This window comes from Zootoca vivipara, chromosome 7, assembly GCF_963506605.1.
Source record: "Zootoca vivipara chromosome 7, rZooViv1.1, whole genome shotgun sequence".
Taxonomy (NCBI): Eukaryota; Metazoa; Chordata; class Lepidosauria; order Squamata; family Lacertidae; genus Zootoca; species Zootoca vivipara.
In genome coordinates this window covers 50656126-50674356 of record NC_083282.1, presented here as the reverse complement: position 1 = coordinate 50674356, position 18231 = coordinate 50656126, and the positions used below count along the sequence as shown (strand labels likewise).

The window sequence follows — 18231 nt, the reverse complement described above, 5'->3', positions numbered from 1 at the left end:
GGCAAGCAAGGGGGGGCAGCTGCATTCCCTGGATGAACCATAATTCCCAGGTTGCCAGCTTTCATTATTTAAAAAAGGAATAAATATCTAGCATTTGTAGAATCTGAGATATGGGATAAAAGGCAGAGATACCATTCTTCTCATTTTTTCTGGTAAGAAATTAGCCTGCTCTCTCTCCGTTCGGCTTGCCTTTCACTTCCCAGAATTCACTGGGAAGAAGGATTTACTGTTCAGACACTCTTGGAATTGTAGCTCTGTGAGCGGAATAGGAGACTCCTAAAAACAACCAGCAGCCTTAACAAGCTACCATGATACTCTTTTATCTCAGGGTCATGCATTCAAGCCCCACGTTGGGTAAAAGATTCCTGCATTGCAGGTGATTGGACTAGATCAGGCATAGGCAAAGTCAGCCCTCCAGATGTTTTGGGACTACAACTCCCATCATCGCTAGCTAACAGGACCAGTGGTCAGGGATGGTGGGAGTTGTAGTCCCAAAACATCTGGAGGGCCGAGTTTGCCTATACCTGGACTAGATGGCCTTTGTGGTCCCTTCCAGCTCTACAATTCTATGATTTCTATTATTCTATTATTTAGGGGAGGGGGAGAGATGGCTGCTTAAAGGGATATGATATTCCTTTAAATGTACAGCAGATCCTCCAAGTGTCTCTATTTTCCAGGGACGTCCCCGATTTAGAGAAGCCATCCCAGTTTCTGTTTTGATCCCGGAATGTCCTGCTTTTCCTTAGGATGTCCCTATTTTCATTGGAGAAATGTTGGAAGGTATGGAGTTATCCGATCCCAAGCCGTCTGAAGGCAATTCTGTATAGGGAAGGGGTTTTTTATGTTTAATGTTTTATTATATTTTTATATATCTTGGAAGCCGCCCAGAGTGGCTGGGGGCAACTCAGTAAGATGTGTGGGGTATAAATAGTAAAATTAGCATTATGGAATGGGACGGCCCTATTTTCATCAGAGAAATGTTGGACGGTGTGTGTCCAGTCCAAATGGGGGCTATTTGGGGCAAAACAGGCCATAAAACACTCTAGTAGAGAGGAAGTAAATCTGAAATTTGAGATTCAAATGACTGCAACCATATTCTTAATTATGTAGTATACTATTTTGCATTTACTTATTGCATTTCTAAACCACTTTTCCTCCACAGATTATACCTGGTTCTCTCACTCACTCATTCCACAAGCATTTTCTCCTCACAACAACCCTGTGAGGTAGGTTAGGTTGAGAGATACTGACTGGTGGTCCAATGTTGCCTAGTAAGCTTCACGGCCGAGTGCGGATTTGAACCCAGGTCTTCTAAGTCAGACTGACACTCTACATTGGCTCTCACTTACACTGACTCTTGTTGCCTTTGCAAATCAAAGGTGAGCGAATCAAAGCAGCATCACAAGCACATTAGAACATTTAATTTAATAACCTTTTGCAGTAATTTAAATGAAAGGTTTTCAAGAGGTTATTGTTAAACAAAAGCTAAAGGGTACATTTCACATGGCATCTGACATTTTTGAGGATATTTAAAATTACTGCGTATAAATATCTGCTACTAAAAGTTGCTGATCTTTGAATACCATAAATAAGCAACAAAGAAAATCAATATACACTTAGACTGCCGTTCTATACCAAATTACCTAGGAATAAACCCATTGAACTCAATAGGACCAACTCTAAGGAGGCATGTATGTTAGGATTGCACCATTAAGAAAGTTTGGATCTACACATTGCTCAAAGAGAAGTTGTGTAACTTCTGTTTGCGAAGTAGGTATCTATCCAATTTTCTGGTACTCGCTGTGCTGTTTAAGCCCATTGAGTGACAAGAATTTGTGGATACTCGAAGCCTCATGAGGACAAAGGGAGGCTGTGTCAATGATTGCTTTTAAAGTGGACAAGTGTTTTATTTTCTTGGTTTTTTTTACTTTGAAATGAATTTGGTGATCCCCAATTCTATGTTATGTATGTAGTGCATTGATTTCATTATTTTGTTTTGTCATTGCTGTGGTCAGCACAATGACTGAACAGAACAAAATACTGTACATGTCAATTTGCAGTTGTTTTAAGGCATCCAGAAAAGAAAAGGCAACAGGGCCAGAAGAGAACCAAACACATTTTCTGCTTTCCCTTGAAATGTCCTTCAAGGATCAGCTGCGGCGAATTGCATGTGCAAGTGTTGCTGACATGAAACAGTTAACACATGAAATTTAATACAAGAGTAGATTCAGCAAGGAGGTGAGGCACACAGAACCTTATTGTAATTAGGCCATTCAGGGTTCCTTATCTAGATGATAGAATCAGGCAATTAGTGCATCATGATCTAAGGAAGCTGAACCAGTGTTTAATTAGCGCAGGTCCAGGCTGGGCCACTGCTGCACTTGCATTCACGCTGCATTGTCCCAGTAGGGAACTCGCCAAAATAGAAATGCTGCATTTGTTGTACAGTTCCAGAGCAGAGGGCTGGGATGAATCTACAGGATGTTAATCTAGGACAATCCAGATAGCAAGGCACTGGGCTTAGGATTCAATGCAAGCGTTATTCCATACCCTTCAGCATTTCTCTGATGAAAATAGGGACATGCCAAGGAAAAGCAGGATATTCCAGGATCAAATCAGAAACCAGGATGGCTTCTCGAAATCAGGGACGTCCCTGGAAAATAGGGACACTTGAAGTGTCGGTTATTCTATTTATTTATTTCATATATTTATATGCTGCTACTTAATACTAGAACACCCTCTAAGCAGTTTACAAAAAGATAATGTGTGTGTGAGAGAGAGGGGGGGACAAATGACAGATAGCTAGATAGATGATACGGTAGATAGATAGACAGACGAAATAAAAATAACAATATAAAACTAAGACTGCAATAACAGATGAAACAATATTTTTTTAAAGAAACCCAAAATGTAGCAACACTCTTAGAAAACTTTTTTAGGGATCAGGGAAATGGCTCAGTAGCCTGGCCATCAAGTGTCAGTAAGGTGAATGGAGAACAGGAGAGAGGTATGGTCTGCAGCTATTCTGACCCTGCCCTCAACCCTCCAACCTTATCCACCTCGTTGCTCACCATGCTGTCTCCTGCCAATAGCCACTTGAATAGGGGCACCATCCCTTGTCTCTTCACCCTCCGGCTTGCCAAAGCACAGCCAGACTCGCAATGTGCAGTATTTGCCCCACTAACACACGCACATCACACACCCAATTCTGTCTTCCACCTACTCCCAAGCGATTTCCTTACTCAGACCATTCACACTGCATCAACACAAATCACAGAGCATCCCCCTCTCATCCATTATCACTCATGCCATATTACTCAGACACCTCCAGCAAGACTCACAAATGCACCATCCACCCAATCTCTCCAACACTTCCTTCTTAATCACCAATCTCTCAATCTAGTCTGCAGCAAAAACATCAAGGCAACAGTAAAAGCACTGGCAGAAGCATATACAATATTTAAGATATTGCCACCCATCAATCACACACATGTGTTGTTCTGGGCAGCTTTCTGGCTCTCATCCAGGTTGCTACCTCCCACCCAGGACTCTCAGCCAAGGATGGTTCTGGGACTGCACTCCACTCCCTGGTACTCCTTCCTCCCATCAATGATGCCCTCAGACATTTCTAGTCCACGAAACAGGGACTTGACAAAAAATTGTAGTTCAGTTTGAAGGCAGGCACCCTTGCCCTCATCACAACCCCAAAAGGGAAACCCTAAAGTGTGGCCCTACCCTTTGATTTTGCCCCTTCAAGCTCACTTGTGGGATGCCTCAGGGTTCCGTCCTCTCCCCCATGCTTTTTAACAGCTACATGAAGCCGCTGGGAGAAATAATCAGGGGGGTTGTGCTGGGGCTCCATCAATATGCTCTACTGTACCTTTCTTTTAAATCGGAACCAGTGAAGGCAGTGAAGGTCCTGTGTGAGTGCCTGGAGGCGGTTGGAGGATGGGTGGTGGCTAATAGATTGAGGTTGAATCCTGACAAGACAGAAGTACTGTTCTTGGGGGACAGGGGGCGGGCTGGTGTGGAGGACTCCTTGATCCTGAATGGGGTAACTGTGCCCCTGAAGGACCAGGTACACAGCCTGGGAGTCATTTTGGGCTCGCAGCTGTCCATGGAGGTGCAGGTCAATTCTGTATCCAGGGCAGCTGTCTATCAGCTCCATCTGGTACGCAGGCTGAGAGCCTACCTGCCCGCAGACTGTCTCGCCAGAGTGGTGCATGCTCTAGTTATCTCCAGCTTGGACTATTGCAATGCGCTCTACGTGGGGCTACCTTTGAAGGTGACCCGGAAACTACAACTAATCCAGAATGCGGCAGCTAGACAGGTGACTGGGAGCGATCACCGAAACCATATAACACCGGTCCTGAAAGACCTACATTGGCTCCCAGTACGTTTCCAAGCACAATTCAAAGTGTTGGTGCTGACCTTTAAAGCCTAAACAGCCTCGGCACAGTATACCTGAAGGAGAGTCTCCACCCCCATCGTTCTGCCCGGACACTGAGGTCCAGCACCAAGGGCCTTCTGGCGGTTCCCTCATTGCAAGAAACAAAGCCACAGGGAACCAGGCAGAGGGCCTTCTCGGTAGTGGCGCCCACCCTGTGGAACACCCTCCCATCAGATGTCAAAGAGATAAACAACTACCTGACATTTAGAAGACATCTGAAGGCAACCCTGTTTAGGGAAGTTTTTAATGTGTGACATTTTAATGTATTTTTAACCTTTGTTGGAAGCCGCCCAGAGTGGCTGGGAAAACCCAGCCAGATGGGCAGGGTACTTATTATCATCCATATATGGCAGACATTGCACTTCAGCAGTGCTGACTGTGAAGAGCAGACCTATAACTGCTGAAGTGCCTTCTTCTACACAACTACTCAAGGTAGAGCAATCCCCTCCTTTTCACCATCTGGCCACTCTAGGTGTCTAAGGCAGCTAGCTAAAGAGCTTTCACTTGAATGGAACTGTGACTTGGAAATTGCAAATGCAACCTCACAACACACCATGAACCACACAGTCCTTGAAAAAAAATCCCTAAAGAACCATAGAAGCTGTGGTTTTAGCGCTTTTCCTACTGACACATCTGCCGCCAGAATTCCTGCTTCTCCACCATTTGATCAGCATCAATCTATAATCTGTTTTACTTTACCCCAGCCTAAGACACACTTCAGAAACAAATGCAACATGAAGTTCCATTCAAATCATTTTTCGGTGCTGCAAGCATAAAGTGATGGACATGCATTTGTGATCTCAGCCTTTTTTAAAAAAAAAACCCACTGAGGTGTCGGTCTTAGTCCTGGTTTTCTCATCCTGGTGTCCTCCAGACACTGTTGGACTACAACTCCCATCATACTGCTGACTGCTGGCCATGCTGGCTGGAACTGATGGGAGTTGTAATCTAGTAACATCAAGGGGGCACCGTATTGGAGAAAGCAGGTCTAGTCCTTTGAAACTAGTGGCTCAACCAGCCAGCATCACATTCTGCAGCAGTGGATACAAAAACAAACAAACAGGTGCTGAGGGCAAACACAGACCATCATCTCTGTGTGCCCTGCTTGTGAACAGCCAAAGGCACCCAACCAACCACGGCTGTAAACAGATCACTGACTGAGATCCTGAAAGGCATCTCTCATCATGGTTGTTTTCAAATGAGGTACATGCATATGTGAATGGACACTTCAACAGAATGGATAATTCAGTCTAAGGCAAGCTGTGAGACAACAGACAATACAACCCAGGACACACTAATTTTCCTTTCAATATTGCTCCTTCCTAGCTGTTTTCATTTATTCTCTGAAGACAGGAATGGAATCGTACCCTCTGCCCCCACTCCCAACCTGTGAGTGTTCCTTGAATAGCATCTCTCTCCAGGCTCTTTCCATGCAACTGGGAATTCTGAAAAAGGCAAGGTCCCTATACATGTACACAGCCTGTGCATGTCTATTTGTACACACAGATGCTCTAACTGCACCTTTGACCAAGTGCACAGAGGTCTGGAGCAATGACACCAAGCCTGATTCCATCTTGGTGTTTGGTGAAGGCAGATATGGGGAGAGGGAAGGGGCTCCTGTTGAATAAATGCCTGAGGCGGTAAGAACAAATGAACCATCATCATCACTCATCAGGAGATGGCAATTTTGCACATGCAAATTAGCAAGCCATTGCCGCAATTAGGTGTGCAAATTCGCTTTAAATTGCTATGAGCAATTTTCAAGGACTGTTGTGTTCCATTAAGCACACTGTGGTGTTCTATGGCTTTTCTTACGCTTTCACGTAAGACACTATCAGAAAAATCAGAGCTATGGAACTGGATCTGGCCAGTGGGCAAAGTCAGTCATTCCTCATTGCCCAGTGGGCTGACGTGGTCTGCCTGGCCACACCCCTGTCAAAGTTCAAAGGGGCTAAATGTGCTGATTAGCAGTTACAGTGAACCCCTTAAGTCCATATGCAAGCAAGGTTCAGATTCAAATGGACATTCTTCCTCTGCAGACAGTGTCCAAATGAACAAAGGACCCTGACCTGATTAAGACTATTTCAATGATCTTATGAGAAGTACTGATTGCAACAAATATTGTTTTATGTCTGAAGAAGATCACATATTGGTGCCAAAAAGTGAACTTACCCAAACAATGTGTGTAGCTATCTGTGCCTTCTTTAACTAGCTGCATATATAAAACTTCCTTTCACAGAACACACACAGTCCAAAAAGCATATGTGTAGATTTTAAAAGCCTGGAAATAATTTGATTAGATTCTAACACATCAGCTTGGGGTGGGTGGGTGGGTGGGAAAGGAGGAGTTAACTTTAAAATTAAATGATGTGCATAGAGGACTGGAGTGAAACCTGCCCCTCCCTCTCTCTTAATTTCCCATGCTCCACAGCTGCAAGGTGGTTTCCCTTGGCTCACATCGGGTATCTGCAATGAGGTGGGAGAAACCATTTTAGAGCAGGAGAGGGGTGAGAGGAAGGAAGGATGTGGGTTTTGTTTCTATCATTCATGCACTATGTTTAATGTTAGAAGCTAACCTCCAATTCCTACTTTACAGCCAAACCAGCCAACATATGCTTAATAAACATGTGTGCCTCAAGAAGCTGGCACCAGAGAACCTTGGCTATCTGCCCTGGTTGCCACCCTGACACACCCAAGCAGAGGCTCTTGCTTGTAAGTAAGTAAGAAAGAGATATTTATTCAGACAAACAATGGTCCAGGTTCAGCATCAGGCACAAGAAACAGGAGTCATGGCTCAGGAGCTGAAGAGCAGGACAAGAAGTTCAGAACTGGATGAAAGCAATGAAGATGCCCTAACAAGTTTCCACGCCTCACCCACCAAGCTTTGAAAGACAAGGTGTGGCACTCTCCTTTGCAAAATACCTTTGCCTCGCATGAATGTCGGACCCACCTACCTTTTGGGTGGGTGGGTCTGTTACCTGTACTCCCACCTGTGAAGGTAGCACCTGATTCAAGACTGCACTCTCCGGCTCGGGTTCCTGTTCAACTGCTGCTACCTCCGGTTCTGCCTCCCCACTTGGCTGCTCCAAGCCCTCCCCATCCTCCACTGAAACTCTCCACTCTAAAGGAAAATGAGGATAAGCTAGCATCCCTGCTCCCTCGTCCCTAAGCAACTGAAGTCAGGGTAGTAAGGGGAGATCCTCCCTCATCCAACTTGTGTTCCCACCATTCAGCCCTCCCTTCCCACACCACTTTTCTTTTTCCTTCTCTTGAGTCAGAGCCTGCCAATCCAACCAAATTCTGACTGCACACTGCAGGGGTCGTGACAATATTGACCACTCATAAGAAGGGAATCTTTGCATTTTAAAAGAGTCTTCTGTGCTCTCTGGGCATTTACCTCCCTACCAGCCAATTGAAATGGACCCCATTCTTTCTTAACACTGGAAGAGCATGAGACAATAACTGTCAAAGCCATGTTATTGTGCCTGTTTAATTGTTACCGACAGAATAATATTTCACACCATGCAGATTTGCTGCTGCTTTCCTGTGTACTAAATCCTGTTCCATGGAGCCCCACCCTGCAAATCCACATGCAACCACAATAATAGTTATCTGAAGGTGTGATTGAAAACTAAATAGCAGTCACTTATACAGCCATGTTTACTCAAAGCCCTTCCTCTTCAACCAGGTCAGAGTGCAATCCCAGCACATAGTCATACTCTTTTCTGACATACTGTTTGCATGCTCCATTCTTCACAATAAGCAGAAGTAGTTCTACATTGATGGAATGCAAGTTTGCAGTTTGTGGTGTAAAGAATTATTAATTCAAATAATTGCATTTGTGTCTACAATATGGGCTGAAACCAAGTGTGTGTTACCCCAAACACATTTTAACATGTGCTGGCTTAATTTCCTATGGTCTACACTGACTTTACAGTCTTTTTTCTTCTTTTTTTACTAACATTTACTAACACTAGCTGCCTGTTCAAAGTGAGAGGAGGATAGTGAAGAATATTGTGAAATGGATGTACCAATTTACTGTTAAAGCATAAAGTATTTATTTATTTAAGTGAGAGTTCTCTCAACTATTAAGGCATCATGTTAGAGAATTATGACTAAGAACTCTTGCTAAAAGACAATGATGATGATGATGATGATGATGATAATAATAATAATAATTTATTTGTACCCTGCCCATCTGGCTGGGTCTTCCCATAAGAAGAGTCCTGCGGATCCAATCAAGGTTCACATAGTCCGGCACTTTTTGCAACCTGCAACCAGAAGGGACTTAGGAGTGCTAAGTTTAGAGGCCTGGGACCCTTAGAAATCAGAACATGGACTGAGACTATGGTTGTTAAATGAAGAGGTTTCTTTCTGAGTATTTTCCTTGTTCACGGTTACATGTGGACAGGTGTTCTTCCTCCCAGAATTATCTGCAAGTTCTGGGATAGACTACCAGTAGTCTATATTCTGGAATCCTGATCTAATCAAGGAATAGATCCACCATTGACATTACAAGATGGTTCACCAGAAACAGGGTAATAGGTCACAATTTAGCTTCTGCCCACCCTTCTGCCATAATTACCAGTATCCCTGTCAGCTTTGGGACACTGCAGGTTTAACAGTAATTTGCTTTCCCCAAGGTACTCTGGGAACTGTAACAGTAGGGAAGATCTAGCTCAGTTCCCTCACCAAATTCTCATGATTCACTGGATACCCACCCAGAGTTATAGGACTAAATCCAGCCTTGTCATATCTAGAGCAAATTTAAGTCCCATTGATTTTAATGGGTCTATGCTAAGTATGAGTAGTTGGGATCCAAGCCATGGCTGGCATCCTGACAGCACTAGCAATGCATGTCAGGAAAGAAACATGTGCCCCACCACCAATGGTGTAGATCAGGCATAGGCAAACTCGGCCCTCCAGATGTTTTGAGACTACAATTCGCATCATCCCTGACCACTGGTCTTGTTAGCTAGTGATGATGGGAGTTGTAGTCCCAAAACATCTGGAGGGCCGAGTTTGCCTATGCCTGGTATAGATCCCTTTGCCCAACTCCACACTGGAGAGCAAGACTGCTTTTTGCTTCTGGCAGAGGGTCCCCAGATTCAGCCCCTGGCATCAGTAGTTAAAAAGGGGCTCAGGTAGCAAATTTAGGAAGTAAGTCACCTTGGAGAGCCACTGCCAATGGACAGCACTGGGTTTAATGGGACAAAGGCCAGATTCAATATAAGGTAGCTTTGTATGTTTAGCTCAAGGCTAAGCAGCAAAGAAGGAAGCAACAATTACCGGTAGGACAAAGGACTAAAAACTGAAAGCCAAATCCTCTGAAAATAAATCAATCTTTCCATGCCCTAGTTGACCATCTGTAGAGGGCAATTATTAGAATGTGCCTTTATCTGAAAATGGCTGAAAATGATTACGATGTGTGTGACACATTGACAGAGCCCATTCCTAGCATGCAGAAGGTCTTCCCTCATCACCATCAGGAGGGTTCGCAAAGACCTGCATCCTAAGAGGAGTTGTCAACCAGGGCAGGCAGAAGTGGACTGCACAGACCACTGTCCTAATTCAGTAAAGAGCAAACACAGAAGCAGTCCCTAGGCCCACCTTACCTATCTTCCTTTCTTATGGAAAGTTAAAAGGCACAGGTAGATTGATCCTTGTGGATTTCATTCTCCACATCCCTCCATTGGGAGAACTATCCAGTTATTCCTTCCTTCTGCTGCATGTTCATTAATCAGTTACTAATCCGCAATATGACTTTTCTCACTCCATTACTGCTAAACATTCTTTTCTGAAGTCTAAGTACACCATGGCAAGAGGAACTCCTCTATCAATATGCTTGTTGATACTCTCCTAGAACTTGGGTAGGCTAGTGAGATAGGCCCCACGCATGCAGAAGCCATGCTAGTTCTGCTTCAGCAAGACTTGTCCTTCTATATGCTCAGTAATTCTGTCTATAACAATGATTTCCATCAGTTTTTTCTGGAACAGACATTAAACTAATCAGCCTGTATTTCCAGGCTCTACCCCCCCTCCTAACCCCTTACTGTTGTTGGTAGTTATTATGCCAATATGGATGTATGGAGTTTGAACTGAACATGGGGGGGGAATATCAGGACCATTTCCTTAAAAAAGATTCTGTTAGATAAGCAAATTAAAAAGACTTTTCATGGCAAGGCACATGTGATGTAGAATTGTGGCCTCCATGGCTACTGAGTGTCATTTCCTTAGCCATGGCAACAGCCAAGCTACTGTCACTGTTATTATATACCATAATGGTTCACTATCTGGGCAGACATAACTCCTCAGTGACACACAGGAATGAGCAAAATAAGGGCTTCCATCTGCCAATAGAAATAAGCCCCCCTTTAATAATTGTCCTTATGATCACAGTTGCGCTCATGTTTGCTGCTTTAATCCAGCATCATTGGTAGATTCCCCAACCCCCCCTTCAACTTTGATGAGATTAACGCAAAGCCTTCAGAACTAAGTATGCCATGGGAAGGGTGTAACTGGCAGCTTTATTTAGCCTTAGGGTAATTTGACATGTTTGGTCACCAACGGGTTCTTCTGTTACAGGCAGGAGAGCAAGCCTTTCATTTCTGCAAGAAGTCTTTAATTGTCTCCTGCATTCATTCCAACCTTGTCATTTCATGCAATTTTAGTGTTTTGGCAGGCTTTCAATACCAACCTTAGCAAAGAGCTTGAGCTGCAATTGAAATTTATGCACAAAGGGCACACAGTCCAACTACACTTAAACAATGAGTTCAATGAGAGAAAGTGACTATTTCAAAAAATGAGCAACTGAAAGCAAAAGTTCATTCCATTTCTCACTGATCTGGTGCACTACTGCAATGGCAAAGGCAATGATCCACTCCTTTCCAATAGGGCAGGGGTCAGCAAACTTTTTCAGCAGGGGGCCGGTCCACTGCCCCTCAGACCTTGGGGGGGGGCAGACAAATAACCCAGAGATGCATTTTAAATAAAATGGCACATTCTACTCATGAAAAAACACGCTGATTCCTGGACCGTCCACAGGCGATTGGGCCGCATCCGGCCCCCAGGCCTTAGTTTGCCTACCCATGCAATAGGGCTAGGGTGGTCATGTGTCCTATTTTAAAGAGGACAGTCCTCTATCTGAAGGGTTGTCTGATTTAAAGACTAAAAACCATTAGAAGGGAGAGCAGGATGCCTATCAGTTAGCGTCTAGATACCATACTTGCAGGGAGACAAGTTACCTAACCACGACAGTCTGGGGTACTGTATTAATGCATCAATAACAGCAAGCATTTCTAAATCTGTATATATGCCTACAAACTAGCACATGCATGTTTTGTGCAAATCTGTGTCCTGATTTGTTTTCTTGGGGGCGAGTAAGTTGCCACCCTACATGGGACCATCAAAGCAATTCACATTTGCAAATTTTATTTTTTTCATTTTAATAATTTGTATGCTGCTTAATATTGCAGTGTCTAAGTGGTAACTCTGTACATCCAATGACAATAGATATATAAGAGCAACCACCACATTTCCTGGTGAGGTATGGGTTGAATTTGACACTGCTGGGATGGGGGACCAATTGAGATGCATCTCTGAGACTTCTGATGAATTCCTGAATGATCTGGGAGGAGCTGTCACAATGAGTTGCTGAGTGAAATGAAACCAATAAGCAGATGGCACCAAGCTCTATCTCTCCGTTTCATCTGAATTGGGAGAGGCAGCTGAGGTGCTAGAAAGGGTGCTTGGAGTAGGGTTGCCATATTTTGAAGAGCAAAAAAGAAGACACTATGACAGCCATTCAAAGCAAATGCAATTTGTCTCAAATTTTACCCCTGAAAAAGAGGACATGTCCTGGAAAAAGAGACACATGACAACCCAACCTTGGAGGCAGCGACAGGGTGGATGTGGGCAAATAAATGAAGCTGAATCTTGAAAAGACAAAGGTATTAGCTGATTTCATCCTGTGGTGTACCACAAAGACCACAATGGCCGTTGTATAGGTAACATAATGCTCTGTAAATACCCAAGTAGTTGCTTCCTAAAAGTTGGTCCTATCTTCCTGGGTTACAGTGCTATAGACCCTTAAAGCATAGCTGTCAACCCTCACTTTTTTTGCAGGAAACTCCCTTATTTCAGCGCCATTTCCCGCTGCTATCCTGCATTGTTAGATATACTGTAGACCAGGCATCCCCAAACTGCGCCCCCCCCCAGATGTTTTGGCCTGCAACTCCCATGATCCCTAGCTAACAGGACCAGTGGTCGGGGAAGATGGGAATTGTAGTCCAAAACATCTGGAGGGACGAAGTTTGGGGATGCCTGTTCTAATTGGTCTGCTTCTCTGTGTCTCTTTTCCGCTACATATTTCCTCCGTTCTAATCCATCTCCTGCCTCTATTTTCTCATTCCAAAAGTGGATCCTGGGATAGCAATCTCTTCCCTGATTGAATCTTAGGAACTTAATCCTTCTCTTCACATTGTAGACAGAGTTTCATAATCTCCCCATTGCCCTCATTCACCCGGGACAGGTGAGGCTGCTGATCCCTTATTTTCAAATCCGAAAGTTGACAGCTATGCCTTAAAGGAATTCTATAGTCCGTTCTTCGAACCAAGTGAAGAGCAATAACCCCCTGTCTGTTTCCAGAGGAGGATAGCGTGACTTTTGTCACTCATGTTCTGCTTGCACCAGTCCAAATGCATCTAATGGGCATTTTCCAACTTGCATAGTTTTCGTTGGGCCTTCTGCTGCACCTCCTCCCAACTACTGAAGATTGCAAGAAGCACAAAGCAGTTTACAGCCTGCATGGCAGCTGCTGTGATGTTAACACAGTGCTCCCCTTCAACACTTCCATTTCAGACAGGAAGGGAATTCTTCTTGTCCTCAGCCACTGACTATACAGCACCCATGTATAAATCCCCATAGAGCAATCAACATAGGACTCTGCCATCTAGGCACAAGCAGACTGCTGGGCCTGTTAAAAAAAGAATGCCTGGGTCTGCCGGTTGTGGGGGCAGCGCCATCGCTGTTGACTCCTACTCTGGATTTGCAGGCATCCTGCATGGTTTTTACAAGCAGCACAACTCTAAGCAAGATCCTTGGCAGACAGCAAGCAAGAATCTACCCACATCCAGCCACTAACATTACTTTGTTCCTTTTCTTCTCCCGGGGAACGCTTACAGGGTCTGCTGAGGATACAAACAGCCCACCAGAGCAAAGAATAAATTAGCACAGTTGGACGGCACAGTCTTAGCGGCTACTGAGTACTGCGCACTGACAAACTACTTGGCAGGTTATGTCACAGTTTACAGGCACTGATTCATGGCTGTTAATTAGCGCCTATGGAGCACCAGCCCTGCACTAGGTGCTGCACACAAGGCAGAAGTGACAAAGTCCCTGCCCAGCAGGCTTACAAAATTAAGCAGAAGACAGGACAAAAGCGAAGGGAGAGATTTGGAGAGAGGAGGAACAAGGGTGGGAGGGTGAGCTGGGAGTAGACAGCACTAGCAAGCGAGGCGAGGCCAGGGTGATTCAGGAAAAGGCGTCTACAGTTCGTGATACAGTTTGTTTTTCTAAAAGAAAGGCAAAAGCAGGAATTCGGTTTGCATTCATCTATACAACACTGAAAGCATTAATTGCATTAATGTTATTGGGTCATGCTTTTTTTTTTTGGAGGGGGTGTTGTTTATCACAAGTGCGAACCAAAGTAGCAGGATTTGTCATCATCATTGTTGAAAACTTTAGGAGGGGCAGGGATGAGCAGGAGAAAAGTAAATCCCTGCCACTTCATGGATCAAAATGCCAGTTAGGGCTGGTTCATTCAGTACATCTTATGTCCTAGCAAATAGTTCTGGATGAATGGGGCTCTCAAGCATGAGCATAGCCAGGATTTTTGTTAGAGGAGGAAGGTTTTTGTTAGTGGGGGCAGAACCTCAGATTTGTATTGATTTGTACTGATTGAGGGGGCAGCTGCCTCCCTGCCTCCCCCTTGGCTACGCCCAAGCTTTCAAGCATACACTTGATGTGTTGATCAGGCAATCACATAAATGGGGGCGGCAACAATCCCCAGGATTGTTCAGACACTTCCCCCCCCCCCCATTGTCACAGTCATGGTGCTCTCTGGAGACAATATGCATGATAACTTGTTACCAATTACATCCGCCCAGGCAAGTGCAAACCCAGGAAGAACTGGGTGGATTAAAATATATGTTGTTGTTTAGTCGTTTAGTCGTGTCCGACTCTTCGTGACCCCATGGACCATAGCACACCAGGCACTCCTGTCTTGCACTGCCTCCCGCAAATATATATATTGTGCAAATTGGCCCAGAGGTCAGAGCAATTTTATTTCTGGTCTTCTTGTTGCCAGAGCAGGCACTGACTTTTATGGCCAAAGCCACTGTCTTTCCCCAAAACTCAAGAGGCTCAAGGAAGCCCACTGTCAGCTCAGTCCGCAGACCATGAGACTCTTAATCTCAGGGTTCGAGCCCTATTTTAGGTAAAAGATTACTGTAATGTGGGGGGGGGGGTTGAACTGGAGGATGACTCTCGTGGTACCTTCAACTCTACGATTCTGAGGCTGAGCTGCCCTTGTCATCGAGCCCGGACCCCTGCTGGCTAGGGACTAAATTACAGCCCAAACCAGGAAGACATCTCGAGCTCCACACCAGCCGAGCTTTTGACCACTCTCGGCAAGCAGATCCTGCCGGACTAAACAAGCCAACAACAAACCACTTTCGATCCAGGCCCTACAGAAAGAGATCCCCGCTGCCATTCAGCAATGCTTGCATGCCCGCGTCTGTGCTCCAACCAGTCTCAAAAAAAAACCACGGGCCGTGGTGTCTATGCAACTCAGGCGCTCTCCGGAACTTCAGCTCAACTTCAGGCTAACGAAAGACTCGCGCATCGCCCTCGATGACACCCGTGAAGCCATCGCAGCCCTTAGAAACAGCTCCGTTTCCTTCTCAGCGCCGCCGCCGAGCTCCTTTCCTCGCAAGGACTGGCTCTCTTTCTTCCCACCCTCCACAACCCCACAGGAAAGGGCACTGCAAACTCACCCCAAAGTGCTGATGAAGCCATTGACCGACCCTTCGGCGTACAAGGAGACGATGTCCCCAATGTGCAAGAAGCTGGACATCTCATTCATGATTCCAACTCGGCTGGCGTCCCGACGCCTTCCCCACCCCCCTCCTCTCGAGCCGTTCACTTCCCACCCAGGCGATCCACCATGTGGCCGGCGGAGCACCAGGATGCAATGGTCCAACGGCTCCTCCGCCCGAGAGGGGCGTCCGGGCAATGGATCGCCCTCCGTTCACACGTGCTTGTGCTTATCCGCCGGGACGCGGCGCGGCTCGGCGCGGCAGCAAACGAGGAGGGAAAGAAGCGCGGCTGTGTACTTGGGGCTGGCGCGCGGTGGGAGGGGGGGGGCGGTGGAGATCGGCCAGAGATTTGCATGAGTTCCCAGCGAGACACACTCTCTTTTTCGTCCAGCTCTCTACCTGCAGCCAATAGAAAGCGATCAGGAAGTCCTGATGAAACATTCGATGCAAATTGGGACTGCGAGGTGGGGGTGGTGGCGGCGGCGGCGGCGGCGGAAAAGCCACACCCCTGCTGGCCACGCCCCTTCCCACCCACGGAAGAAACTTTTCCAGCATTGAGAAAGAAAGAAAGAAAAAGTATTTTGCTTCCGAAGAAGCGTCTCTCTTGCATGTAGAGGGAACAAGAAACTTGGGGAGGTGGGTGGGGAGGGAAATGAATTGTTTCCTCTGCTCCACCTCCCCGCCCTCACCCGAAGTATGTGTGTGCGTTTGGTGAGCTTCAAAAAGGAGCATTATCTGATTGTTCTTGCCGGAACTGCCCACGATTACGGCGCGAGACTCCTGCCAAAGACAATGAAGAATGAAAACAAACACACACACACACGCCCCTCTTTTTTCCTTACACCAATCTTCTCCATTCACAATCCTGCCATGAGCTCTCTTGGGCTTTTGAATCCGATCCGAGGAGAAATGCTCCTAATTCGCACATCAGTGAGCGCACGTGTGCATATACGCACACGTGTATAGACGCACAAGCAAGCGCGCATGCTACCCCACTCCACACCCGTGCTTCGTAGGCTTTCGTCGCCGCTGATTCGCGTGGGGACAAAGTTGGTGGCGCTGAAGCCGGGAGTTGCGCGCGACAGTGCTCTCACCGCGGTCTGGGCTTCCAGTCGAAGTAGGCGCTGCAGCTCAACCTCCGGCGACACACTGAAAGTGAGAGACAAAGAGCAGAAAGCCAAGACTAACTCCCTTTTATTTCGCTCGGCTATAGAAAGTAGCTACGGTAGTTGTTTTTAAAGCGGCTGCAGCCCTTTATTCTCATAATCTGCTCGACCCAGGGAAAGAAGGAGGGGCGGAGATAAAAGGGGAACCTGACATCAGTTTAACCCTGTAAAAAAAACAAAAAACTAACAGATTACCGTATTTGACACACGCAAAATAACTTCTTTGAAACAACATTATTTACCACTTTCAGAAAGAGGGAGTTGTACCAAAACATCTAGGAAGTGCCAGGAGTTCTGGCTTCCTTTCAACATTTATTTATTTATTACATTTATATCCCACCTTTCCTCCAGGGAGCTCAAAGTGGCCTACAGACTTCTCCTCCTCCCCGTTTTATCCTCACACCAACCCTGAGAGTGTGTGACCACCAGTCCAAGGTCACCCAGTGAGCTTCATGCCTGAGTCGGGATTGGAACCCTGGTCTTCCAGATCCTAGTCAGGCACTCTAATCCAGTGGTAGGCAACCTCAGGCCTGTGGGCCGGATGTGGCCCAATCGCCTTCTCAATCCGGCCCATGGACGGTCTGGGAATCAGTGTATTTTTACATGAGTAGAATGTGTCCTTTTCTTTAAAATGCATCTCTGGGTTATTTGTATGGCCTGCCTAGTGTTTTTACATGAGTAGAATGTGTGCTTTTATTTAAAATGCAACTCTGGGTTATTTGTGGGGCATAGGAATTCGCTCACACACCCCAAAAAAAAATATAGTCCGGCCTACCACATGGTCTGAGGTATGGTGGACCGGCCCACAGCTGAAAAAGGTTGCTGACCCCTGCTCTAATCACTATACCACACTGATGCTCATGTTGCTTGCTAGATGATGTTGCACACCACAACAATCTTCACAAGTAGTGTTAGATTCTAGGAGTTTCAGGTGCACCTACCAGAGTCTGTGATCCCTTTTGGGACAACAAGGCACAACAGAGACTGTGGTGTCTTTATGATACAGTCGTACCTTGGTTTTCAAACGCCTTTGGGAGTCAAAGGTTTGGGCTCCCAAACAATCGAAAACTGGAAGTGATTGTTCCGTTTTTCGAATGTTCTTTGGAACCCAAATATCCAACGTAACTTCTGTGGCTTCCGATTGGCTGCAGGAGCTTCCTACAGCCAATCAGAAGCCGCACGTTGGTTTCCGAATGTGTTGGAAGTCGAATGGACTTCCGGAAAGGATTCCTTTCGACTTCCAAGGTACTACTGTATATGGTTTATTTACACATACATACAAACCTGAACTTACGGTAGATGAAAGGTTTGCAGAGCATTCACATCCCAAGCAGGCCTGGCTTCCTCCATTAACGTAGCTTTGGATTAAAAGAACAGCAAAAGGCCATCCTCTGTGTCTCTTTGTTCCGGCTTCTCCCAGAAAGCCCTCATCAAGTTGCCCCCCAGCAACCCACCCACCCATTTGCCAAGCCATTTGCAAAAACTGATGCCTTTCCCCTGTTCACTACAACATCACCCA

At 45.8% G+C, this 18231-nt stretch overlaps 1 protein-coding gene across 1 annotated transcript in view; it reads right to left on the bottom strand.

The window, feature by feature from the left end:
* ITPR3 (inositol 1,4,5-trisphosphate receptor type 3) overlaps positions 1-15877 on the bottom strand; it is a 116814-nt gene extending 100937 nt beyond the window's left edge. The window contains exon 1 of the mRNA XM_035124051.2: positions 15505-15877. Coding sequence (XP_034979942.2) covers positions 15505-15593 — 89 coding nt within the window. The 5' untranslated portion in view covers positions 15594-15877. The remainder of the gene's footprint in view (positions 1-15504) is intronic.
* Between the last annotated feature and the right edge of the window lie 2354 nt (positions 15878-18231).